Consider the following 27703-nt stretch of genomic DNA (forward strand, 5'->3'; position numbering starts at 1 on the left):
GGCTTGGCCCACAGCCAGCTGCCCTGCCCAATATTAGACAACCTTTCCTCTAACCAGCATGTGGACAGATTACACTGCTCTGCGCAGGCAGAGACCATGGCCCCTCACCAGCAAATGAATTCAGCCCAATTCTTGCTCCTGAGGGAAATGGATACATGATGTTAAGGGGGTAGCTAGATGAAAGAAGCTGCCTCATTGACAGAGAATGAATGTCTGTGGGAGGCCACTGGAGCTGCCGACACAGCAGGGCTGAAACAGAAACAGTAGAGATGGAGGTAATGAATGTAAAGAAAGCTGGGATCCGCTTTGCAGGGAGACAAAGACTGAGATAGAGACATGCCTCCCTGCTATTGGAGATATGACTGTATCTAGATTACAGAGGAATACCTCAAGAATGTGAAGAATGTCATGGTATTGTCTCTTTGACTCGCACATAATATATTTGTTGGATATTTCAATAAGTTTGTGTGGGTGTGCGTGAGTGAGAAAAGACAGAAAAGATGAACTCCAATTATATTTTTGCATATTATAGTTTCATGGGTTATAATAGAAAATGTCAATCCAGCTGCACGCAAAGAATCACATTGTATAACCACTATTCTGTCACTTCTTTCTCTCCCTCTGATATTCAATTGGTCCTACTCCATTATCTCCGCTGCCCCAGAACTTCACATTTCATTTGAAAATATAGCACTAGGCTGACAACCTAAAAATTAATCCACATTCAAAACTCATTCAATTAATATAATTCCCCAAATCTTTTGATACAGTTGAAAGAAGAGAAGAAATAAAGAATTGTCTGGGATTTACTTTCATGATGGGTTTTGTACTTGTTTTGACTTAATGATGAAGGGTGAAGGAGAAATTCAACATTTTCTGATGTAAAATCTGACCTTCCACAACTCATGATACAGCAAAAAAGAGAAAGTTTTAGATTTAAAAGGAAGCAATGCCAGATTTTCTTGACAGGCAAAATGTACAAAATGTTTATTTCCACAAAGGGATAGACACATAATCAAAAATGAAGAATTATTTTTTCCCCGGGATTAAAAAAAAAAAGTATACTACATGACTGATATCACAAATTAAAACAGGGAAAGAACACGGATGAATAAAAGACAGTGAGTTAACCCTCTAACAGCTTTTGTAGTAGAAGCAACTTTTAAATGTACGGTATGCATGCGTTTATCTTTGCACAGATAGTACATGAATACATATAGCCAGCTCTCTTTACAGGGTACAAAAATACACTGCTACAATAAGACTGGATACCAGTCCTGTGGCGTTCACTGTGGTATTTCACAAAAAATCCATGGGACAAGCGGTCCCTCTCCGTCTCGACCGGACCGGGACGGGTCTAGTCCCAGAGTTTGATCTGTCCGTCCCAGCCGCAGGTGATGACCTTGGAGGTCTCGTGCGGGTGCCACAGGGCGCTGATGCACACCTTGTCGTGAGCCTTGATCCTGTGGTAAAGCTTGGTGGTCTTCCAATCCCAAATGTTCAGCTTCCCGTCCGCATCTCCCGACACGACGTAGCTGGGGAAGAGGAGCGGGCGGACAAACGAAAGAGAGAGAGAAAGATGAGAGTGAGGTTAGGACTTTGCTAAAAATGACTCGCGTTTCCACTTCACCTGCCGAAAGGTGGGAGTCTGCATTTGGGTCTTTACTCGAGGCAGGGGTTGCAGTGTTGCCATGGTTACTGAAAGGAAGTTGGGGCATCTGCTGGTAGGCGTGAGCGGTGGTAGGTGAGAAGAGTGGAGGAAGAGGTCTTAATTGGTGTTTCGGCTAAAATTAGGGTGTTGGACTGCCCTAGTTAGCTCTCCTGGTGGAGCATGTATATATATATATTAGGTGCTAAGAAGAGGCTGTTCTCAACAGCTCTCCATCAAATGGACTCATTTTCGAGGAGAGGATGAGAGGCAAGCAGAGGCATCTGTACCTGAATATACTGAGCACTAGAGCTGCAACGATTAATCGATTAATTGTCAACTATTAAATTAATGGCCAACTATTTTAATAATCAATTAATCGTTTTGAGTAATTTTTTAAGAAAAATAAGTCAAAACTCTTTTTTCCAGCTTCTTAAATGTGAATATTTTCTGGTTTCTTTACTCCTCTATGACAGTAAACTGAATATCTTTGGGTTGTGGACAAAACAAGACATTTGAGGACGTCATCTTGGGCTTTGGGAAACACTGATCGGCATTTTTCACGATTAATCGAGAAAATAATCGACAGATTAATCGACAATGAAAATAATCGTTAGTTGCAACCCTACTGAGCACCAAGTCAATTCTTACTCTGTGTGATTCAGTACATCCACATGTCTTTGCCCCTGTGTTCACCAGGACAAATTATTGTACATTTATTGTATTAAAGTGATTGTGATTCTTTTGTTTTGTTGTTTTTTGCCTACCTCCTCTCATCAAGACATTTCCAACACTCTTAGACTTGAACCTTTGCTGGCCTGTATTTATTTCACTGGCTTAATCAGTTTGGAGCACTCCCAGGTTTACCATGAACGTTTTGGCCATTAACAATAAATTAACGATGCTTTGACATACTGTACAAACAATGGGGAGAAAGATCCTGGGAAAAGAAGAGGAGCAGGCTGTAGCATCAAAAGAATTTGCTCTTGGGTTACAGCGACTGCACTGTGTGGACCATTTTTAAAAAATACAGAATGAATAGCCTCCCACTTACACTTTTTATTATATTAACTTAGGTGCTACTGCCTTTCACATCTTTCTGTTGATCTAATGCAGCGTCATTATTTCCTGGCATGCTATGGCTTGTTTGTTCTTTCTTTTCCTCCCTTTTTTTCTCCCTGTTGCTGATATACATTCATGTTTTCTCCCCAATCAAATCAACGGTGAGAATCCTCACCGTACACCTTGTGACCTGAAGTCTGGCTCCCGTGGCAATAATATAACACTTCATCCGTTTCCCTTCTGGGGGTGGAATCAGGAAATTGAATAAGAAAGTAGAGGCCTACCTCATGTCTGGGGAGAAGTCCACTTGGCAGGCATAGCCAGCCACCATGTGGCCCTTGAAGATCTTCTTCTTGTTCAGTCGGAAGCGGTTTTGGGCCCCGAAGATCAGAATCTGGTTGTCCATAGACTGGCAGGCTAGCCATTTACCTGGGGTTGGACATAGGCAAGCAGCATGAAGCTAACATTAACCTCATGTTAAGTGGCACAATACTTAAATACTGTCATAATACTGCAATACCAAACTCTTACAATACATGTGATACCAAAGTATTATGGTATCTAAAGTATTTTAAGTACAGTATCAAACTTCATGGTCCATACAGGACAGCAGCTTGTGTTGGTAGTAATAATATGAGCAACATGCAAACATCCAAATTTTAAAGAATGGAATGGCAAGGCAAACATGTAAAAGAGCTGACCAGCTTGCCAGTTAGTCCCATTAGTCTGATTCTCTAGACCTGCATGTTAATCAGCAAGCAGACTGCAGTATCTCTGGTGTGGCATCATGATCCTGCTTGCCACTGGCACACTTGTTCTGGTATAGTATAGGCTGAAACTGGCATCATAACAACTCTGATTGGAGTGAAATGTTCAACAGTAGGGGCATGGCATTTGGTAGAATATGCTTGAGGGAAACCGTTCATGCATATTTACGAGCCACAAAGTGCTTGATTAAGCTTTGTGTAGCTTGAACTGAAATTTAACTAAGATACCCATTGGATACCCATTAGCCAGGAACAATAGCTAGGTAAGCTTTTATAGCAAGAAGAAGAATGGTAATGCGAGTTTGAGTGGACTATACCCCCCCAAAGGGCGGTGACACATCACTCAACACCATTACATGGGAAAGATCCAGGCTATTCGGGAAAATATGAAAGGAAATTTTTGAAAATGAAAGTTTTGATCAGTGATTGCTCTGAAATCTACTTGGCAGAGCATTTCTGCTCCTGACAACACTGCAGTCTCAAAGTCACAACACAGTGATGGAGGCAGCGCTTCAGCGTCAAAGCATTTCACGAATCACTGCACTTCTTGAAAAGGAACACGATGGAAATTATTAAACTGGTTGAAAGCGTGTGTGTGTGTGTATGAGAAAGAGATCCAATGCTGGGGGGGGGTGTGTGTGTGTGTGTGTGTGTGCATTTCCTTCTTACAACTTCCCTTCCAAAGCATAAATGAAAAAGACACTATTATCCACAAATGTCAACTGCAGTAGATGCGGGGGAATGAAAAAAAAACCTGGCCAATTTCACCAGCACACTCGTGCTCCATCTCTTTTGTTAAGATAGGAAGAGACGGGGAAAGAGAAAATAGAAGAGAGGCTCTGGATGCGGTGCCGGGGGGGCGGGGGGGTACTGGGTGCCATTTAGGCGTGAGAGGAAACTGAATGGTCTCCCACTGAGAACACATTCATTATTCACACACTGAAGAGAAACAAACCATGTCGGGACAAATATGAACACTGCCCAAAGGAAGGAAGACAGTAGGGAGGGAGAGCGGAAAGGAGGCAGGAATCAGAGTAGGGAGAGAGGAAAGGAAATGGATGAGGACAGAAGGGGAGAGTTTGATGGTGGTTGAAATTGATGGAGAGCAACAGGGAACTCATGCTTCAAAAAGAAGTGTCTCGTTCGGAAGGGAAGACCATCTGTTACTTCTGTTCGGGTTGTTTGATGAAACGTTTTTGCGGTGTGCTGCTCACAAACTTTTTAGTGACTTGGTCAACTTTCTCCTGGCAAACACACTGGCCACTGATTGGCTACTTCGCCCATGTCCCATTCTATGCAAGCTCATCCATTCAGTTAAGTGGAAGAAGGGGTCACTCTATTCCTGAACTACTCTATTCTCATCTCCCAGTGAGACACACATCTTGTAGACTACTCATGAATCTAAAAAAATAAAGCTGAACTGAGCCAGCCTTGTTATTCTTCTGAACACTGTCCAATGCTAGCAGGCATGAATCTACTTTAATGTAGCAATGTAGATTTATGCTCTCCAGTGTCCTCTGTATGACTGTGTGCTTATGAGTGTTTTGCCATGATTGACTAGTACTCACCATTGGGAGAGAGCGTAACAGCCGGCATGGAGTGCATACTGGGCTCAGCGATGTACTTGAAGTCCACTGGGATGTCCCTGGAAAGCACACATAGCATGGTGAGGACACTTGAAGATGGATTAAACGCGAGCTAAGAGAACAACCTTAGCCTCACTGAAGCGTGAAGAACTCAAAAGGAAGCATTCACAAAGCTGTACTTTGCTTCCTAGCACAGCTTATATGCCATCTCAAAAACTGCTCATTACTGAACGGAAAACAGCTATGGTGAAAGACCAGACGGTATTAGCATCACAGCTATGTAAGTAATTCCATGCAATCTGAAAGATGTTAGTTTTGATGCCGCGCCGCCGACTGTACCGGCATCCAATTATTTAGTAATCTCTTATTCCTTTTTTCACCTCCCCTCCCCCCTCCCCTTCGTTTACTCTGTGTTCTGTCTCTCTGCTGCGGGAGAGGAATGAAACTTCGCTATCTGAGCTTTAGTGGTCTGCACAAGATCAACCAATTCTACAGTGCCGTGTGTGTGTGCGTGTGTGTGTATGAGCACACATGGCAGCCTGATCGTGTGCCAATTTTTTTTTAAGTGTGCATGACAATGACCTGTGGGACTTGGTGCAGATTACATGCATGAGTGTGACTAATGTGTCTGTTTCTGTCTGACTATGTGTGTGTGTGTGTATGCATTTGTGTACCAAATGCCCATATATACCAGAGAGCAGCAGCTCGTCTTGCTCGCTGCCTAAACCGAGGCCACATCTCCCATCTCTCTGTGTGATGACTAACAGCTGGAGCAAAGCGATCGCACACAGGCACCACACCAAAAATGGGCTTTGAAGAACTAAAGAAGAAGAGTCGAGCGTAAAATGCACGCGCACACGAACATTAAAAAGGGGCCTCTGGGTTTGTCAGAGCCAATGTCTGCAGACAAGCCAAGCTAAACTCTGAAAACAAAACAAAGCGTCAGATCGCTCCTTCTGAGCTCCAGAAATAACCGATGTGAATGTTTCTTGTTTGGAGAGAATTTGGAGGGTTGAGGGGGATGATTTCTTTTTTTCTTTTTCGGAGAGGAAGAAAGGAAAGGCATGTGAAAAAACAATCTACAAGCTAGGGATGTTGATGAATAATAGATGATTTATTGTTCTTCGTCATGTATCACCTTGATCAAGATTAGGGAATTTGGGGGGGAAAAAACAGTACTTTTCTATAAATGAACTTTATTTGTTTAGGCATAAGGTCTGCAGTGAAGTTGAGGTTAAGGTTTATAATCAGCCTGTGGGGAATCTGTCACACAGGGACTGGCACTGACACTACCTGCACTTCTCTTACTGTGAAGAAAATGAAACAAGCCGCTGTTGTTTGGTGTTGGGAAGTAAGGGGAGAAATGACAGCGTGGCTGGATTTTACAAACCATAATTACTATCGACAGCAGAGCAGAGTAAAGTGACGGTTTTATTTTGTGCTTTCAGATGACGGCAACCATTCTGCTCTAGCATGCCCATCAGTATCAGTAAAGCGTTTTAGATCCTGTTATGATTGAAATTTGGGTGGGGGAGGGCTTTTTTTATTTTTATTTTATTTTATTTTTTTTAAAAGGAGGTCAGCAGTGTGAGTGAAAGTCAATCTAGAAAACTGAGCCTCCGTATTACAAGCTAGAAGCATACTGGAAATAAACAGAAATGGAAATAGCTGTTCACTTTCCATCCAGTGATGTTGAGTCTAACACTGCCCTTCGCTTTGACTCTGCCGTCTTTACATCTTTTCTCTCTCTCTTTTCCTCCATCCATCATCATCATCCCAAATGCTCCTCCAAGTCCGTAGCGTCATCCCTCTCTGAACGATGTCTTTATAATGAAGAGCTAATTCCCCCCGCTGGCACGGCGCAGCGCATTTTATATTGATTGTAATCCTCCTCCGACGCGTACACCGACTATCCGTTCCCTGATGATAAACCTCTGCTACAGATAAACTAGTCTCTCCCCCGAAAAACTCTTGAGTGTGTGTATGAAAATGAGGATAGAATTTCAATTATGTGTGGGCGTTTGCACCATGACTGACTTCTAGATTTGCTGCCTCACAATCTCTTCTCACCATCCTTCGTGCTCTCTCTCTCTCTCTCTCTGCGTCCCTCTCTGCCAGCCTTCTTCGCTTCTGTTCTGGTGATATGAGACTCCGTTCTGGTGAATTCAGCCTAACGCTGCTGTGCAGTAGCTCTCACGAGGAGGGTTAGGGTGAGGGGAGAGGAGAGGAGACACCAGCCAAGAGCCAGGTGGTATCCGTGGGAGAGAAGGGGGACAGTAAAGCCTCTCTTCGGCCCAAACATACCTCCCGCCCGCTCGCTCCCACGCTGCACTAACAAAGCCCATGGGAGTCCTCCCCGTCCCCCATCCCCCACCCTTACAAATGTACAAAGTCGACTGCCGGAATACTGTTCTTTTGCTCCACATCGTTATATCAACATTTCACTCCTTCCCTTCATCTCTCTTGGACTAACAAGGGCATGTGAAAAGCATAAATCCTACACTTTTCTCACCAGTTTATCCCAAATCCCTCATATTAGAAGAAGACCTGGGCAGCACTGGAAAGAAAAAAAAATACTCTACACTAGTGCGCCTCAAATGAAAAGCCCCCCTTCCAAGAATCCCCAGGAAGCTTCCTTTATCAGCAGGTCTTTAAATATTTATCATCTTTGAGCAGCAAACACCAGAGTTTGTTTATCGCCGCAGGAGCCCCCCGGCCAATTTGCGAGCCGTTCTTGGTGGGCTCCATTGATTGGCCGCTGAGCACAGACATAGATGGCAGGAGAACATTTTTAAAATATAAATACAGTGTTACCCCTAGGATGGAGTTGTAGCAGCGGAGGTGAAGCGCGTGTGCAAATTTTTTTTTTTTCAAACGTGATTTGACAAACAAGCTATTAGTTTATGTGTGACCCATATCACCCACTGGGTGACCGTTTACATCCACTGGGTGTTAGCTAGCGGCTAGCTAGCTGTCATTCATTCTTCCAATTATTCATTCTTAACTGTCCTTTTTTCCAGAATGAACTTGCATCACCACACTGTTGTATTATCAAACAGTGTTAATTTACTTAAATGTAATGACATTTTCAATGATAAAATAACTTACATTTATGATGTTTCTTTAAGGGAATCCTATCCAAATAATATGTAACGTTAATATCTCTGTGAGGGAATCTGTCAGTTGTCTTTGAGATTGACAGCTTCCGCGCGTCACGGTGGCCCTCGCGCACAGTAAGGCCCGCCTCCAGGAAGAAGAAAACTATCGGTGCATGTGGAATACCTACTATCTTTGTATCAAGATGGATCTTCCAAATGTTGTTTATTTCACAGATGTGTTTCCTTGCGTATTCCTATCAAATGATTGCGTTTGCTGTAACGTTACTGTGCGATACTCACATGAAGTTGCGGGACTGTTTTCCCTTCGGAGAATGATAATCCTGAATCTGTGATCAGCATTGCTTGCTTCATTGTTGACATCTACCCGGTGCTTGTTGTTATAATCGTTGTGCTGACATTATCAGGTAAGCGCAAAGTTTCTCGTTTATATGCTTTACTCACAGGTGTGTGAATTGACCTGGATATGAAGCGTCCGTAGCGCAAAATAATATAACGTTAGTTTCTAAAGAGATAAGACGGAGCCCTCTCCTCTCGTAAAAAAAATAATAATTCAGCAGCGGCGGTCATATTTCAGCAGCGGCCAGGTGCATATAGGGGAAACACTGAAATAAATAAATAAATAAACTAGCAGGGAAAACACAAGTAAATGTGTGATTAAGTGAGTAAGTGAGATAACAAGAAATGTGGTCGTCTCTGCCACCACAGCGCTCGCAGAGAAGGAAACCAGGGGAGAAGTTACATGGAGAGGAGCAGATTTAAACTCCATCTGACCCGCCAGTCAACCCGGCACATCCCCCATTCCAGTACGCTAATTTGTAGAACCAGTGCAGAATCCTTATCATTTATTCAAATATGCCTTGGCAAGGGTGTTGGGATCACAGGGGTTATTGCTGGAACGTTGTCAATGCATGTTGGCTCCAAAAGAGAGAAGAAAAAAAAAAGATTCTCCCAGCGAACGAGAAGCATGTAAAGCAGGCAATGCGTGGCGGAGGCTATGACTCAGAGCAGATTAGCAGCACAGCTGGGCGACTTTTGTCCAAGAAAGCACCGGCTGAAGGTTTGATGTGTTTGATGAGGTCTACCCTTCTCATTAACGACACTGACGAAAGGAGCAGTGAGCAGCACAAGTGTACCGCTTCTTCAGAAGAGAACCCCCAATATAGATTTGTTTGTAGTTCAAATGTTTGTCCTCAGGCTCATTGTTAAAGAGGACAGGCAAAAACACAGAAACAACTGAGGTCACTGTGATGCATCACAAAAAGGCTGTAACAGTCGTAACACTACAGCTTTGCAACCACATATACAGCATCTGCATAGAGTTCAAATCCCACCAATTGTCCTTCTGCTGTCTCTACCTATTCATTGTTTTATGTTCTAGTCCTCATAAATTTGTAACCTTTATTTAACCAGGGAAGGTTGAATGAGCATGAATACTTCTTCAGGAACACTCTGCTTCACATTCAAACCGTTACATGGATTTATCCTGGCAGCTGGCCACTCAGTACTGGGGGGTTGTGTGCCTTGCTCAAAGGTACGTGGACACTACTCATACTGCATTAGTACTTCAGGCTGTTTAAATAGACTGTTGAGTACTCACCACTCCCATACTCGAAGACTCTTGTCGTCCGATGTGCTGACAAAGCGACGGTTCTCGTCCACGAAGGTGATGGTGTTGACGGCGCCCAGGTGACGGTCGTACTCCTGCACCACCTCGCCTGTCCTGATGTCCCACTGGCAGAGAGAGACAAAGACAAACAGAGAGAGAGGAGACATGTTTATCTACTATGAGCCAGAACAAAACAAAACAAAAAAAATATTAAAATGGATTAACAAAATCCCACCAAACTGGTTTCATTTCAGGCACGTTCTGACTCCTCTTGTGCTGCGCTGATTAGCAGAATAAATCCAACTTGTCTTACTTTTAGCAAAAGAAGCAAAGAGGCGTCCGTAGTGTGGGATTTACTTACTCTGAGAGCGGTTTTAATTGCGCTGATGCAGTGAAATGACTTCACTGCGGTGATGCGGTGACACTAATCAGCTATTAGGCAGGCCCCAGTCTTCCAACATTCATTTCTTTTTGAAAAACATTATCCACGCATAAAATGTAAAAGACGGACAACCAAACAGAACAGACCTCCGGGCAACAGTCAATAGGATGCATTTCAGTCCAAACGGATATAACATCCAATTCTATTTATGATCTTTTTTATCCCACTCCTCAGCTGTTCTCAAGAGGAGCCATCTGTTCTCAAACTCAGACTTAGGCTGCACGATTTAATGATTATTTTGCTAGATATTATGATCATGACTACTATACGTATATGATTAAGGGGGGGAAACGTTTTGCATCTTACATCAAAATCTTGACTATTTTCGACTACAGTGGACACTCAAAGTGAAATGAAACAAAATTCAACATTTCTCTATGCTTGAATCATATGATTATTAATCGTGGAAACTAAAAGCACGGACTACACAATTAAATGTGCAGCTCTAACTCGGATACCGCTCTGTCCGCCTGTTCTCTAATTATGTTGCTGACACAGAAATCAACGATCTTCATTTGCAGTGGTTCAGGCTTCCTTGTTCTAAAAACAGTTTACCTAACAGTAGCTATGGAGTTGCCACTTTTATCATGGATCTTTCTCTTCCCTCTGCTCCACCTTAACGTTGCCCATGATTAATGACTTGCTCTAGTCCTGTCACCCACTGAGCCTCTCGCCATGCACACAACTACACATACACACTAGTGTTTAGATGAGACAGGAGTGTATTTCACGCTCCTGTGGGCATAGGTGTGTGTGTGTGTGTGTGTGTATACATGGAAATGCATGCGTGCATCTGCCTGGTCGACTGGGAAATACACGCGGGGTGATGACGGGATTTGAATCTGACGCCGCTAACGGTTCGCAATGCAGCAAACGTCGACTTTACCTGAACAATCTTCTTATCTGACATGCCGGCCACGAAGAGGTTCTGTTTGTCTTCATCTGGGTTGAACTTGACGCAGTACGGCACCTTCCTGTTGGTGAAGCGGGAGATGCACTGGCCTGTGGAGGGAAGCAAATTGAAAGTCACACTTCCAGAACAATCCACACTGGCTTTTCAGAAAGGTACACTCAAGTTGTTTAAAAGTCAAGGAGATAGTCTGCAACTTGCAATGCTGTCTGCTCTGTCCCTGCAGGCAGCTACAGCTCAGCTATAGCACAGTAAATGCAGTGTTTCCTCTGTATTCATTCAGCAGGGGTGAATCACCACAGGGATGATGCTACCACCACTACTAGAGAAAATGGCAAATGAAAATAACTGATGATTCAGCTAAATTCCCCACTAAAATACCAAGAAACGAAGTCCTAAAGTTTAGAATTAATGTTTTTGTAAAAACAACATAATGCTTTTAGCACAACATCCAGCACTTGAAACATAACTGGGACAGATATGGAATCAATACTAAAAATACCTCCCAAGCATCACTGCTACGTACAAATGCAGAAAAAAACAAAACAGCGCAATTCAAACCAATTCAAACCAAACTCAACCATCACAATGATTGACAAGAAAAGTAAGGAACCTATTCCCCCTGTTGTTATGACCTCCATCAACACAAGTGCTCAGTTAATGTGGCTTCAAAGGGGATCCTGAGAGCAACAAGTGGATGATTAAACTCTCTTCTGCCCTCTGCTGGAATGGCACACTGCAATGGTGAAGGGGGTGAAAAATAAGATGGAAGGGCAACAGGGAGAAGTAACAGGGAATCTTGTGGCACCAGTGATAAGAGAGGCCCTTGATTACACACACACAGGTCACTGGTGAATGTGTCTTTGCAGTCTGGCCATAGACAGTTTGATTTATAGGACCTTACCTTCCATTTAAAGAAATCACAGAGAATACTTCACCAATGATGTGTTGAATTGCACAACCTGCTCAGATTCAAAGTGGAGCTAAATTGTAAGTACTAGCATCATCACAATACACAAATTAGACTTTGATATTAAGGTTCATATCTAAAAATTTGATGCTACTATGATACCACACCAACAGGCAAAACCATCAAGCAATGTGTTGCCAAGCTGTCAGCAAAGCAAAATAGCTCCATATTTCACTCCTAGAACCAGTTTTGTCAACCTGTTTAGGTGGACTGGGATTTAGTTCAAGATGTGATGGATCATTTGACACTGTTGCCATGCTTTCAGCCGTTAAACTCTGGTGAAATTTGCGCTGACTGCTGCAGTCCACAGTTAAGAGCCAGACTGAGGCTCTGTCTACTCCAATCTCTCTTCTTTTAAAGTCACAATGAAAAGAAAAAATACTTTTTTTAGCAATCTCCCCATCTCCACACCTATTTAACAATGCCATTTTTTTTCTTCTCATATTTCTATATTACATCTATAATTTCAGTAGTGTTGAACATTCATAAAATTCCAATATTGAATTCAATCTTTCACAATGGCCCTGTAGTAGTATTGAAACTTTTGTCATAATGACAACACTAGTAATTACAGCTTTTGACTACATTGTGCACGGTGAGCACAGAACAAGGTTTTCTTCTGTATGCTCTCACAGTAGGTATTCAGACATGTTCAGGTGGCTTCCCTTGACTGGCTGCTAGGTAAGAGTGGTGGAGCCTACCTGTCTCCGAGTCCCAGAGCTTGAGGTAGCGGTCGTAGGCAGCGCTGAGGAACTGGGTCCCGGTGTTGTTGAAGCAAATGTCTCGTACTGCTTTACTGTGACCTGAAGTGAGGCATGGGAAATTACACACATATTATAAACAAATAAGTACATATAGGCCATGAAAATTCACTTGCATATGTTCCCCAGCCTTGTTACCGAGTCCCCCCCCCAGCTGCCTTCCTTTGATACCCGATTCATTTGAGGAATATGAAATCTGGTCAAGGGAAATAAGGGTTGTTGAGAAAGAGAGATGAAGTGAGCTGAAGGAGAAGAGGGGAATGGAATCTTTAAATGAGCTTGGAGAGGAGAGAGAGGAGGAAAGAGGGGAAAAAAAAGAGAGAGACAGGCTCCATTAGTATTTTCTACCTTCCCTTATTCTCTTCCTAATCCCAATCCATGCAACCCCCTGGCTCTCTCTCAAAACAGTCTAGGTGAGGCGAGGTCCCTCTGGGGCTCGGTGCACTCAGACGCCTCCCTTGTAAAACTGGCTTTCATCAGGGCTACACAGTTTCCACGGCGATAACAGAGCCCACTGAGGCTAAGCGCCTGCCCGCTCGCTTGCTCTAACCCGGCTTTCTGGCAGACCAAAGGCAATGCTGCTGCTGCAGAAAGCCTTGATGGTGTGTGTGTGTGTGTGTGTGCACAAACACACACACACACACACACACTACAAACAGAAACCAGGGCACACATGAAATCAAATACACCCTCCCTTCCAGACTGCTGCATCCAAACATGAAAATACACACGTAATGATATTCATACTCATTCATGCACACCCCTCCAACTTAATATATTCTTAACTATTCCTTCTTGCTTGGTGATTCCGATGAACTCCGAGCAGAAAAACACAGCAACTGTGTGTTCTCCAATTAGAGTACGGTTCATTATAGATAACACACAGAAGCATAATGAATTGAATTTAGATTTGCCATCAAAGATGACATTAATAAAAATGCTTTTCAAATCTCTTCTAATCAATAGGGAGTGTAAGAATGTAAGATGTTTAAAAAAAAAAAAACGGGAAAGGGTAGAAAAACAGTAATCTGCATAATAAATGAAAAGAATTTCTTATTAGAAATGAAAAAAAAAAACACATCCCTGAGTTGTGCAACATACTAGAGCAATAAGGAAAAAAAGTAGTCTTTGTTGTAGTGTGGCAGAAATAATAAATATACAAGACAGCTGGGTGATGGAGCTGAGAGCAACAATGTAGTGAAGACCTAATATGCACCGTACAGCCTGGCTATCTACTTTTAAAACCATGCTGATGAAAACAAAAAAATTAACAACAACAACAACATCTGCGCCTCTGCTGCGACTCCCACTCACAAACTCCCCGCTCGCTCGCTCGCTCGCTCTCTTTCCGGTTTATTCACTGCTAAGCTGTGTGCTTTCTTCTCGCGCGCCCTTTCCTCTCCCTCTCTTGTGCCCTCCGTTGCCCCTGCCCCTCTCCTGCCCCCCTCGGCCCCTGGGCTGTTGAATTATACATGCCGTGTGAAGGAGCTGACAAGCAGAACCACAGCTGAAGGGAAACAATCTCCATTCTGACAGCGTACTGTCTCTGGGAAGAGTGACCTGCATGCATTACCCCCCCCCCAAAAAAATAAAAACCCCACACACCTTCCCCTCGACGGTCAGCAGACGTGTCATTAACGTCCCGGTAACGCTGAGCTCACATTCTGCCACTGTTCTGTGTATTTCCCTAAAGGCGGACTGCGTTTCAGATCTTGGACTATATTTCACGTCAGCTTGTTTGCTTACTGTATGATCCGTTGTTGGTGGTAAACCGCTCTGCTTCGGTGTTGAATTTCACAACATTCTGATACCATTGCCTGGCGATTAGTTTACCTTGGATTATGTGTGAATTTGCATTAATCCCTCAATGTGCTGAGGCAGAGGGAGACTAAATTAAATTGGGAAAGGGGGACCGGTGCGTTTTGAGGACTCGGCTCACTTACCAATAAACGTCCGCATGCACCTCCTCTCGTTGTACACTTCCCACAGCTGCGGAGAGATGAAAAGGAAGGTGAACACAGATTCTGCCAAAACCACTATGTTCCGCTGACAGGGTTTGACAGACAGTCGGCGTCTCCATCAACAGACGGACAACAGGGCTCCTTCAAGCGCATACTAAGAGGTGAAGGCCGGCTCACAACACACTATAGGCCTCATTAAAACTTGTAAGCCCCTCTCTCCTTCGAACCAGCAGGGTGTTAGTTAGACTACTGTCACACAGTTACAGGTAAGAGGCTCGGCGAGGCTCTTCGACTGAAACTAGCGGGTCTACTCCAATAACAGCAGGACAGCTTCGATTAGTCAGGGATGGGGGAAAAAAGGATAGAGATGGAAGGAGAACGAGGGGAAATGGTTTTCTCTCTGAGCCTCGGGCAATACAAAAAGATGAGAAAGACATCTTTTACTGGTGAAGGGAAGGCAAACTGTGTGCTCAAAGAGAAGGAAAGGATGAAGAGAATTTATAAGTGAAAGCAGGCAAAGGTTAAAATAATACACAACTTTTTTGACAAATAAGCATTTTCATCAGTTTGCTACTGTGTGATGTGAAAATGGGTAACAATGTCACTTCGTTGGCCAGTATATATTTTGTTTGCTATGATTGCATTATAAGACTTCAGAATACAGTGCATCTTTAGTGGAGAATACAAGCTATCAGTGCATCATCCCAAAAGCAAAGCAACACCCCAAACACTGAACACTCATTAGATGAAACCGCTACCAAGCCTCTCATTGCACAATGGTAAAATGATCAAAGGGCTTCCTTGTAAAAACTCGTCTGTGTATTCATTTAAAAGTCTCTGTGGTACTTTCATGTATTTTTAAAAACGGCATCCAGTAGTGTTCCATACCTTGATCTTACAGTCCATGGAGCAGGAGAGGAGAAGATGACCAGAGCTGGGGAACAGTCGGATAGCACTGACGCCCTGCAAAAAAGAGACAGACAAAATATTTATTAACCGCATATCTCATCTTAGGCGGACAACAGTGCTCCTTATCACGCATATACATGTCATTATTATGGGTCCAAGCACTGCAGGTGCTGGATCCCTATTGTTTCTGTTAGGATTTTTCTCACTGCTTCTTCTTTCTCTGCCTTAAATTGATCTGGAGCTCAGAGACCGTGAGTCCCAGAGCAACCGTATTTGGTGGATATGTTTCAAATCTCCACAACTACTCAGCGAAAAACAATTACACCGATCAGCCAGACGGTGGCGCGGTAACGAGCAATTTCACGCTTTGGCCATTAACTCCTGAACTGTATGGCGTAGAATATAACCTTTTTTCCCCTCCGTCTCCTCAGCTCAAGACAAATCCATTGCACATACTGGTTTCATTTCCACCCTGATAGTTTTTCCACCATTTTGAATTTTACACAAAATCAATTTTGTGCTATTTCTCCTGCAAAGCTGATTGAATCTCCATGAAATTTTGCACACAGCATATTTGGACTTCATAGATAACAGCTATTACACAAACTTTTGAAAATCCAAACAGATATTGTTTGTTTGTGGCCATAGTATGTGTGACGCATCTAAAGTAGTTAGTTGTAGTCCAGTGGAGTTGACATTTTAACATGGGGACAGCCAACCAAAATGAAATAACACCACATCATCTCTCTTTACTGTACAGAATGTACTGTATGTATTCACGCGCTAGAGTTTGATTGGACATGACCAGTTCTGTCACTAATAAAGCAGATCTATGGGGAGACATAAGCTAATGCTACCAAGGCAAAGATTATGAGCATGCCATGCTGCCTCTGCAACAGCCGTACAGATTCTGATGACTTTCTTCAAATTACCAAGCTCTCTCTGAAAAATATGACACAAAACTTGTGTCACACTGTAGGGCCTTCCCCGCATCCATCCATTATCTCAACATGAGCACTTCCACTTGCTTACTGTCTTTTCATCCCTCTTTGTATTTCAAATTAGATTATGAAGGCGGTGAATGTTCCTGCACAGAGTGGATGGAGGCCAATTTAAGACTTGAGTGATTCCTCTCTCCCTGAAGCAGACTGGCAGATCTGAAGCTTGAATCATATCATCTCTGGAGTAACTCAGAAGAGGCTTGTGTTAGCCATTATATTTGTATTAAAAAGGTACTGTTTTGAATAATGCAGAATAACCATGGATGTCAGGGACATTCTGCTCATCTTGGGTTGTGTTATGAGTTTATTCAAGAGTACCCAGGAGCTTTTTACTGCCTCTGAAATTCTTACTAGGACTATATAATGGAAATCTCTCTTTGTGTCTATACACACACAAACAACGCAAGTAAAACTGCTCTCCTGTTTATCTCAGACTGTTCAAATTACAAACCCTGCAACATTAGCACTCATCATCACCAACAGAGCCAGCCTAGAGCATCCCAACAGCTGGGAGATAGGAGGCTACAGACTTCTTAACTGCCATGTAAAAGGCACATACACACACACAAACACAAACTGTGTCCCTGCCCACTGACCTTGGTGTGTCCAGACCAGACATGAATCTGTTTCTTGGGCAGGTAACACTTGTCCGGGACGTCCGCAGTACGCAGGTTGATGCCCACATCCTGTGGGACGTGGAGGTAGGACCGGCCCTGGTAATCGTACATGTCTTTGACTGGGGGAGGAATTACACAGAAAGAGACATTGTGTAAGAAGCTTGCTCCATTGCCTAATTTTTTTCTGGGCAGTCATTTCCCCTTAGCCTTTTTTTCAGAAGAAAAGGCTCTGGTGGGATTCAATCCTAGACCAGCAAGGGGACCAGTGGCTCCAGAGACTTGGTCTTAAATCACTGGACACTCATTTGCTTTGCAATCCACAAAACAAATACTCTTCACATTCAACACACTACAAAAACTATGATCTCAGCCACAAAATGATTCATTCAGTGAGTAGTACAGTCATTCAAGTGTCTAATTAACGCAGAGAAGATTTAACGCAGAGAAGAGCAGGTTACCATGGAGAACGGTCTTCTCTTCTGCTGGAGCATCTTCCTCGTTCCTTCCCTTCTTCTGCCTCTTGGCTGTGATCTCATCCAGCTCCTTCTGCTCCTCCTGTAAATCAATCACAACCCAAGTATTACCAAACACTTGTCATCTGGGCCACTGTGGAGAAGACGGACAGAGCAAAGTGAAGCCATGATGTTATCCCATGAACTGGCTGGAGCAAAAGGGGATCAACAAGTAGGAGATGAGTAATTATGTTTTTTCAGTGCAATTCCTTTAATTTTCTTACACAGCAGGGTTCAACAAAAACATTTGTTCCACTTGCCCAGTCAGGCCAGTAGGTCAGAATTCTACTTGCCCCTTGTGTATTTTCACTGGTCCAGAAAGCAAAAATAAAATGTTTTTTCCATACATCTAAGTGATTTATTACTACAAAATGTATGATACTGGTGACAGCTCATAATATATAGCAGAAAAATTACTTAAAAACAAACATAAAAAACGACATAATTGATTGACTAGGAAAGAATTTTAAATTAGTTCTGAACAACGGCAAAATCCTTAAGTATAAATTGACCCTTGTTGCACCCGCTGTATTCATGGATGTGCCATCATAGCCAACCAATAGAAGCTTTTCTGTCAATGTAGCTGGCAATAATAGGAAAAAAAGCCAGAGGGAAAATTCATGAGCTTGGTAAGTCTCTATTCATCTATCTTGCCAATACATTAATCGGACCTGATGAGGCGTCGCTTTGCCAACATGCAGGCTAGATGCTGCTGGGAACAGAGCGTGTGTTTGCCGTAACTGTCGGTGCCTTTAAAAAAATGAGCCAGCTTAATCCACCATAATCAGAAATCATTGCTGGAAAAAATTGCTGAAACTGATTCATCATTTTCAGCCCATGGAAACAGTTGTTTTCCCAGCAAAAGAAACATCCTTTTACAATCTGCTTCATATAATTCGAAGTACCCGCTGCCATGTCCACTCCACACAACTCTCTAACTCCAAGGCGGCGTCCAATGTGATTGGTTAGAAAAAGCACAACAGAGAGGAGAGTGGGCCAGTAGCAGAGCAGAGAGGCAAATATAACCGCCGGGTAAGAAATAGTAGATCAGAAACATTTTTTGTGCACGATCAACTGACCAAGTCAACATCTTACTGGCTCCGGGCCACTGGGCAATCCTTACTGTCAAAACCTGACATTACTGTGTTTTCCAGCCTTGCTGCCATATTAGAAGACAAAGGTCCATTGCTTCTATGAGGGAACAGTAATCTCAAACATTCAGCCAAAGCATTTTTATATTTTACGATGAACACAGCATTACCTCTGATGGTTTGGCCACATCTTTCTCATCTGCATATTTTGCCCATGGCCCAAGGAAGTTGTCAATCTCTGCTGCATCTCCGCCTTTGACCTTTTTCCTTTTCTCTGACTTCTTACATCCAGTCTCAAACACAGTTAGCCCTGGAGGAGGAAGAGCCACCAGAGTTCTGGTCAATTTCATTTTCCCTCAATAAATAGTTCATACAGTATAAAACAATGCGAGACATATGGCATAAAAACAGCTTCACAGAGTCAGATACTGATAGACACTTTAGCAATCAATGGTGATGAAGGATTACCTTTATTTTTCTCAGCCTCATCCACTGCCCCAATGTAGCTAGTAGAGGATATTATGCTTGTGTCAACAGATGGATCTAACGCATAGCCTGCAGGCAGAGTGAAGACAGTTGGTTGATGATTGAAATAAATAAAACAGCAAAGTTGAGAAGGAGCCCATCTACACATTTTCTACAGCAATCAAGCCCATCACAGAGGCCACAGGCCAGCTTACCAAAGGTGGAGAACGTCCTCCTTTGCTGTTCAAACATGAAGTCATTGAGGTGAGCAGCTTCTGCATAGCCAGATAACATATTCCTGGGAGCAGCCATCTGCTGGCTTTTATATGGATTCACTGGCCCAAACTAAAAGGAAGCAATACAATTATAACAATAAAGTGATACCTTATTGATCCTCACAGGGAACTTCTCTTTTTGCTTGCCCCCTCCACATAACAGATATTAGACATAGCTTGGGAAACACTGGGCATAGTAATTTATGCAATAGTGGTTTCTTCCGATGATTGAGAGACATACCTCTGGTGCAAACATGGTTTCATATGTAGGGTTGTAGTTGACCTCTTTCAATGAGGGGTCCAGGTGTGTGCCTGTCTCAACAGCCTCCTAACATCAGGATAAACATAATCAGCAAATGGATCATCGCTGTTTGGCAAGCAATACAGTACCATTTTTGCTAGATCTTAATGCAAGTTACAATTCCCCTAGGTTCGCTAAACTGTTCAAATACATTCTGACCTATTCCTCTGGACGTTAATTCAGAGATTAAGATGCGCAATGCATTCAAATATTTGGCCTTGAATGTTCCCTAACGTCACATCCACGGGAGTCTTCTAGTCCTGAAATGTAACGCCAAACTACCGCACGTTAACAAATCTGACAATTTAATGCTGCCTTGCTTATCGGCACTAATATACCAGGTAACGTCAGAGAACGACTTAAGTACCGTTACGAATATTCTTCGAATCGGTCTTCTGTTAAATTCGGCATTTAGATGATTTACCCAGCAGCATTTTATTTCACTAAAACCTCGACTTTTACAACCGATTCATACCGGTCGCTGTTTGGTGTATCAGATGTTTGCTGTATTGAAAACTGGGTCGTAAAATGTAATCTGTAGTGTTCTGCCAGGCGTGCAGCTTTGGTTATACGTAAGGCATCAGTAAAGAGCCAGATTGTTGAAAGGAGTTTGCTGTGGCGTTCTCTCCATACAATACAGATTGTAATTTATCGGTGGTATGAATATCTCAACGTTATTATTAATCAGATTATGTCTTCCTGTTCGCCACGTCTAACGTTACTATTGTTAAGTTGGTTAAAACAAGGCAGTAACGCTTTGGGGATAACTTCGCGTTATTTGCCGAAGTCGGCTGTAGCAAAGATATTGCGCGGCTAGCTAACGTCGGTTGTAACGTATAAGCTAACGTTAGCTAGCTGGTTAGCTTACCTTTACGGCGACCTCGGGAGCAGAATCGAGAACAGCCAGCGACATGGTGTGCGCAGATTTTAAAGGTGTAAGGTGGGCCGTAGCGTCCGGGTCAACTTTCTGGGGATTTGTATTAGATTCAGACTCATTTTCGGAATCTGAATCGCTACCGTACGAAACGAGGGAAGCGATGGCGGCAGACATCTTGGATGTTGTGAATTCACCGGAAGCAGGAAGGCGGTACTTCCGTAGTAAAAAAAAAAAAAGATACAACGTAATTTCTAAAGAAATATCCATTATTTGGGTCATAAACATCATATCAACAATTAGAAAGACGAACATTGGAATAATATTGACTACCAAATGTTTAGTGCTTTAACTGTCAAAAGGGCAGAGATGGAAAATTGAACATATTTGTCCTTGTTGATTACTTAAATGGCAATATATTAAAATATGCCATTGAATAAAATCAATATTAGTAGGCTGAGAGATGGATGAATGCTGTAATAAAATGTGACTTGATATGTACAGTGAGGGCTGGGATAATCAAATGACTAGCCGTACCCTGCCATCGATTGGTCAGCACAACATGACGGTTTGAGGTAACTAGCCAATCATACGGGCGCGCACGTTTTCCATCATCCTCCTCGAGCAGTTGCACGGGACGCTTTCTCGCGCCCCAACAATAGAGTGGTACGTACCACTATCACTGTTTATAATAGGGACATTTTCCTGCGAATCAACGCCATTTCATATTCGTTACTGTGGAAAAAATAGGTTTTCCCGCGTATAGGCAAAACTTGTGAATATTTCTTTGTCACGGGACCTGTCGTCAACTTGACCAGACTAGGTTTACTGCCCATATCTCTAATTTCTACCCAGAGGATCCCTTTGGAAAAGAGTGCTTTGATCCCCCTCCACTGCTGCCTCTTCCAGCAGGACTCCACTCATTTTTACAGAGGGTATCAGTGACAGCACTAATATGGACCCAAGCCGGAGATTTAGATTCTTGGACACGGTGGCATGCTCTACAACTCAATAGGAATGGGAAAAAAATAAGAGGAGCTGAACAAACGCATCAGGTAATTTAATAAAACATTGTGCACGTCTGGCACTAACGACTTGAATTTTTATGCACTGGAAAATGTGACTCCACTACGCTATTGCATCTCACCACAGCAGCAAGTAACAGCAAACTGTCACCATCTTTTACAATTACAAACTGGAGCTAGCTGACTAGTAACGTTCGTGGTAATTTAACACTGTCTGGCCATCACTGAACCACAGTAACCCAGTACACAGGTGACAGATGTGGCAAATGAATGTTGACAACGTTAGGACCCGAAACTTGTCAAAATTGTGTTTTTAAAAGTACTAACTGTATGTTCATGTATGAGGAAATGTGCAGTCTAAATTTGTAAACTGACCGCTTGAAGGAAGCTTGGATTGTAAAGCTCCACATCTGCATGAGCTCCAGCCGCATATTGACATTCAGTCTGGAGAATATCATGTGGGTGAGAGACTGGGGAGCAACAAATCTTTGCAATACCTCGTAAATTATTATTTGAGGAAAATCTAGCATCTTGCAAATCTAATATGCAGTGTATATATTCTATCAAGCCTTGTGGGTTGGGGAGTTTCAGTTTCGTACAATATGATTAAGCGAAGCACCAATAACGCTGGCATGCCGTGATTTAATTTTCCCACTAAGAATGCATCGACTTGCCTCCGAGAGGATAGGGGCTGGGGTCGTATTCCAGCCAGCCTGGTTTGCAGTCATGGGGGATGGTAGCCCTCAACCCAGTGAAAATCATGCTTTGTGAAATCCGAAACCTTCTTTGTAGTACTTCAAGTGCAGCAAGAAAAGTGGGCATGGGCAAGATTGCAGTTTAGTGAATGTTTTGCAGAGATCAGCGTGTATCATTGTTGTAGCCGGAATCATATCTGGTCTCAGCTTGAAGACATGCGGTGCATTATGTGAGACCAGAACATGATGTGCTGTGTGATTAAACTGCTCATACATTACCTGCTGTCTAGCCAGTTAACCCCATCTAAGAATAGGCTATTTTTCTAGCAGGTCCTCAATAACAGGCTTGGAATACTACAGGCAACTGTTAAGTTTACTTTGAAGCAAGCTACCTACTTCATGTTTGCCCCTAACTGTTCTGAAATCAGAGCTAGTCTTAGAGGAGCCTGTAGTGGAAACATGCGGTCAAGTCGATAGCAGATGATGAATGAATTACCATTGTACAGATAGGCTGTAGCAGAGCCATTGATAGAAATCTACGGTGTCTCTCTGCAGCTTTGGACAGTAGATTAGTAGACCATAGATGTAGTAGTGACTACATGCTGTGTATGGGGCATTGCATCACAACAAAATCAATACTATTGGAAGGCTACAAGTGCAAAGCTCAAGGATTTCCCACGTTCGGTTACTTTTAGGTGAGGCTAAAGCATTAAGCTGCTCAGTCCAGACACCGTATCATTATCACAAATAGGATGAGCAGATTCTCAAAACTCAAAAATTGGGCACCGGGTCTTGTGCCCACAAACTTCTGTGCAAATTTGTACATTGTGTGGGACTGATACATTAAAACAAATAGAGCAAATGTTTGGATTTCATTGAATCAACTGGGCCATTTTTGGGATAAGTGTTGAAAACCAGGCCATACTAGTATTTTTCAGAAATTTGTCTGGATACCAGGACACATAGCTGTAAAGTGGGGCTGTCACAGACAGTATGGGCCCTGCTGGGTCGGCCCAGATACACTGAAGGCCACATAGCCAGACATTGAGGGCTTGGAGCCAAAGGGGCGTAAGTGCGTTATAGTAGATTTTACAGGAGAGCCAAAACGAACAAATTTTGATCAAACTTGGATCAGCTGCCGTTACCACATACTAAGCACAATATTTTAACTTTTTGTGTTACCAGATTGAGCATTACTATAAAAACAATACTGCTACAGTTTAAGTTGAATTATATTTGTTAACTTTTTTTAAAAATGGCAAAAGAGTGAAATACGCCTTTTTGGCACAAACATTGTCCCAATACAGCCATGCAGAATATGGGCGTATGTAAGTAAACAATTGTAAAACACATTCATTTTAATACAAATCTAGCAATTACAATTCAATCAACACTGAAATATAAAACAAGATCAGAATTAATATCTTTATCTTGAAGTAATGTTCAGCAACTTTCACCAAGGCCTTTAAAATTGTAGGCTACATGGAACATATCAAATTGATTGATACATTTTTTCTGTTAAAAACTTTTAATAAACCTCTATAGACATAAGAAACTACTTTTGATTCTAAACTACTACTTTTTTTTTCTTTTGCTAGTATAATACATTTTTGTATTTGACACATCACTTATTGATGTGTCCTGGGACACATTCAAAGACCTGTAAAACTCCTCATAACACTGAGGGATAACTTCAGCTACCAGCAGTCTTACTATCAGAGCTCATCTTGACCAGTTCACACTCCTGACATTATAAAATAACATTTTGAATCTATAGGCCTAAGTATTTCATGGGAATATTAACATATTTACATTCATCTAATATTGACCTAGAAAATTAAGTAGGCTATGAATAGGATACTAAAAATGATGTGATCATGCTGACATGCTAGTATTACTTACATCAGCATGCATTTTGAGTTGACCTAAGTGCTGTTAGAATTCTCTACCCACAATGCTTGTTCTGTGTCAAAAGTGGGGTTTTGCTTGGTGTCAAAAAGGCGTAAGTGCAGTTATGCTCTTTTGGCAGCAAACAAAACCCTACTTTTACTGTTACGGCTTTCAGTTTTTGTTTAGCCTAATTAAAACTTATGGGTCATGATTTCAGTTGTGTCCTTTTGGCACTGAAAAGATCTCACTGAGACCTTTCAATTGATGTATAATACTCAGATTTGCCCAAAATCGCACTTATGCCCCTTTGGCTCCAAGCCCTCGACATGATGCTGTGCTTCTCTCAAATAGAATTCACTATTCCTGAGATTGAGAATCCACTGGGGTTGGGACTTTGTTTGATTTATGCAATGTAATGATCAGATCATCTGATTTTTAGGGTATAATCTTATGAAGACAACGCACTTTTTCATAGAAAATGTTATGCTACATTGTAGACCAAGGGTCAATGCATATTGTCAGATTTTGACCAGATGATGTCACATATGGTTTCTTTGTAGAAATGAAGAAGATTAGGTAAAATCCTTGTAATAGGTGATTTTAGAGCATTTTCATGTTGGATAGGCCTTTTGGATGAATTGATACTAAATGTGTACACTTTTCATATGATCCTAAATGAATGGGTGTCATGTTAGGACATTGTTTATGGAGAAAACATATAGGTCACTGTATGTGACGGCAGCATTGACTCCTCTGGCAAAACAGGCTGAGGCCCCCTTGCAGCTGTTAAGTTTATCAGTCTGCAACAGTGGCATCCAAAACATCACATGACTGCTCCAGACTGTGTGGGAGCTATAGGCAAAGTTTTGTAACAGCTCAGAGGGATCATACACATACATGCATGACGGACTTGCATGAACTAAAAATCACCCGGCCTGCGAGAAGTAGCCTGATGTCTCTCCCTATAGTGACATTTATAGAAGCAGTGATTGAATTCACCCTCTCTCAGCTTTGAGGAGACTCACACTGAAGAAGCAGGCCGACCTCTGCTTGCTGTGCTCCCAAACCACTGGCCTTGTTATCTTTGAAGTGTGCACTTCTTTTGCAAGTGGGTTTTCTTTATCTCCTGGGCTTTTGTTATCTCCACTCTACACGGCTGCGGTGAGCTTACAGGAAAACATTAAACACGGAGGTGAAGAGTAGAAAGGTTGAGAGGTCCGTCCGTACAACCCACTCTTTGATACATAAATCTATATAATAGACACTCATGTTTTACCCAGCGGATGGCCTTACCTAAAGGTGGAGTCCCAGAATAGAACAGAACATATTGTCATGGTTTTATCTGATGCTTTTTGTGAGCTCCTTGCTGTAAGGGATGACATTCCAGCACAGTTTGCAGTTCTCATGTTTTTCTCTGTTTCGGAGGCCCTCACGATAGAAGAGCTTTGGCATCCCTCCTGCAGAGGCTTTTGGACCTCTCTTATTTGTTGACATTGCTCTGATCCTCTGCCAGTCTCTGGATTTCTCATGGTAGCAAGAAGAATCTCTCTCTTCTTCTCTCTCTCTGTCTCCCTCCGCAGAGGAGGAGAGGGGGTGATAGCAGGACACGGAGAGTAACAGAGGGCATGAAGAAAGAGAGCGTAAAGAAGAGAAAATAAAAAGGGAGGAGAGTAAAATGAGGGATGGCTGCCTGGCATGAGGGGGAGGCGGGGGTTAAGGTGGGTAGAGATTCTGGGAAAGGCAGAGAGAGATGGAAAGAGATACTTTTTGTGTGTGTGTGTGTGTGTGTGTGTGTGTGTGTGTGTGTGCGCGCGCAACGCCCCTTAACGTGCCAGTTAGCGGAGCCACAGACAGAGCTCCTATCTCCCAGCTGTTAGGATGCTCCAGAGGCTCCCACACACAGGGAGCATTGTTCCCTCCCCTGGCCAGGCTCACAGCTCTATAATACTGCCTCTGTCCCTGGTCTGAACCGGCCTGACAGAGAGACACCAGCGCTTAGTTCAGCCTGTCTGACTGGTACCTCTTGTCTCACCACCACTGCCTCCACCACCACCACCTTCCCTGCTCTCTCCATACATCTGTCACTCCTCGGCTGTGACTTTCAGCTCAAGCGGCAAAGGCAGAATTTGCCATAATTTTCACCTGACAGGTGCATTATAAACCTGAACCTTACCTTAGTGCTGAATGAACCTAACTGGCAAGCTTATGCCTAACCATACATGGAGATGAAAAAGATATTTTATTGTGATCAGTGATTTTTTTTTTTTTGAAGATATAGCATTTATTGACTCTCTGTCTGGCTTTATTTTCCCTTCTACTTTCTCTTGATTTATCTAACCTACTTTTTCAATCGGTGCTGCAGACCTCCCTCCCTTTCTCGCTCCTTCTCTCACTCTTCTCTGTACCTCCAGGGATGGGAGTTGCCAGAGTGCGCCTAATATGACATTATCATGATACTTGGGCCACAATGTGGTAACATTTTGTTTCCTAATGTTTTGAGTTACACCAAGTATTGTGATACAATACTTGTGAACAATATCCCATGACACAATAACGTAAAAAGTTCATTATAATGATGAGTAAAAAAGGCATAAATCAAATAACAGATGAAATTCAAGACCTTTCAGAGTCTCAAGCACTTTTTGAGGACCATTTATTTTGATTTTCAATATCATCTTTTGACAGATCACCATTAGGCTATGTGATCTTTCCTTAGACTTGAAAAGCAAATGAGAAGATCAATACTTGCTGTGTATATCTCCATACAGTATGATGCAGCAACGATCACAATATTGTATCTATGTTTTTCTCCCAATTCTATCTCACTCTTGTGCTATCCCTCAACCTTTTACCCACCTAGTCTTCCTAGTCGCGTCTCTTATGGCTCCTTAGTTATTGTTGCCTTTCTGCCTTTTTCCCCTGTTTCATTCCCTGACTGTCTCCCTGGGGTAGAGAGGGCGTTGACAGGGTCTCTCACTGAGCTGACAGGATGCCTCTGAAATAGACCTGTCTGACCGCGTCTCTGCCACCGCCAACAGGGCAAAGGGACGAAAGCCCCATTTGAACCTAGAGGCCCTCACCACCACCCCACCCCAACTGCAGGAACTCAGCCGCATCTCACTCTCCCTGCCCTTTTCTCTTATTCTGGTCCTCCCTCCCACTCTCTTTCGCTCTAGCTCTAGCTCTAGCTCTCTCTCTCAAGTTGAAAGTAAAGCC

General features: G+C 42.7%; 3 protein-coding genes across 3 annotated transcripts in view; 1 reads left to right on the plus strand and 2 right to left on the minus strand.

The window, feature by feature from the left end:
* The window catches only part of LOC139926156 (testis development-related protein), a 404183-nt gene that overhangs the window by 57740 nt on the left and 318740 nt on the right, over positions 1-27703 (minus strand). The window lies entirely within an intron of this gene.
* On the minus strand, positions 973-21054 carry cdc40 (cell division cycle 40 homolog (S. cerevisiae)). The gene is made up of 15 exons (XM_071912575.2): positions 20872-21054; positions 19944-20030; positions 19643-19772; positions 19431-19517; positions 19133-19272; positions 17818-17914; positions 17339-17478; positions 15721-15795; positions 14815-14860; positions 12812-12913; positions 11117-11232; positions 9780-9913; positions 5046-5122; positions 2995-3139; positions 973-1535 (listed from the first exon to the last, which is right to left on the minus strand). Exons 1-15 carry the CDS (start codon positions 21052-21054, stop codon positions 1358-1360), a joined length of 1737 nt encoding a protein of 578 aa, XP_071768676.2. The 3' UTR covers positions 973-1357.
* Positions 21817-27703, plus strand: part of wasf1 (WASP family member 1) — a 71093-nt gene continuing 65206 nt past the window's right edge. The window contains exon 1 of the mRNA XM_078289881.1: positions 21817-21932. The gene's annotated coding sequence lies outside the window, so the exon portion shown is untranslated. The remainder of the gene's footprint in view (positions 21933-27703) is intronic.

The sequence above is a fragment of the Centroberyx gerrardi genome, chromosome 18 (assembly GCF_048128805.1).
Source record: "Centroberyx gerrardi isolate f3 chromosome 18, fCenGer3.hap1.cur.20231027, whole genome shotgun sequence".
Classification (NCBI taxonomy): Eukaryota; Metazoa; Chordata; class Actinopteri; order Beryciformes; family Berycidae; genus Centroberyx; species Centroberyx gerrardi.

Coding starts and splice junctions, on each gene's coding strand:
- cdc40 (XM_071912575.2), bottom strand. CDS start 21,054: ATGTCTGCCGCCATCGCTTCCCTCGTTTCGTACGGTAGCGATTCAGAT. Junction 19,773..19,943: donor AAACCATGTTTGCACCAGAG/GTATGTCTCTCA, acceptor GCTTCCTTTTAG/TTTGGGCCAGTGAATCCATA. Junction 1,536..2,994: donor GACTTCTCCCCAGACATGAG/GTAGGCCTCTAC, acceptor CCTCTTCCCCAG/CTACGTCGTGTCGGGAGATG.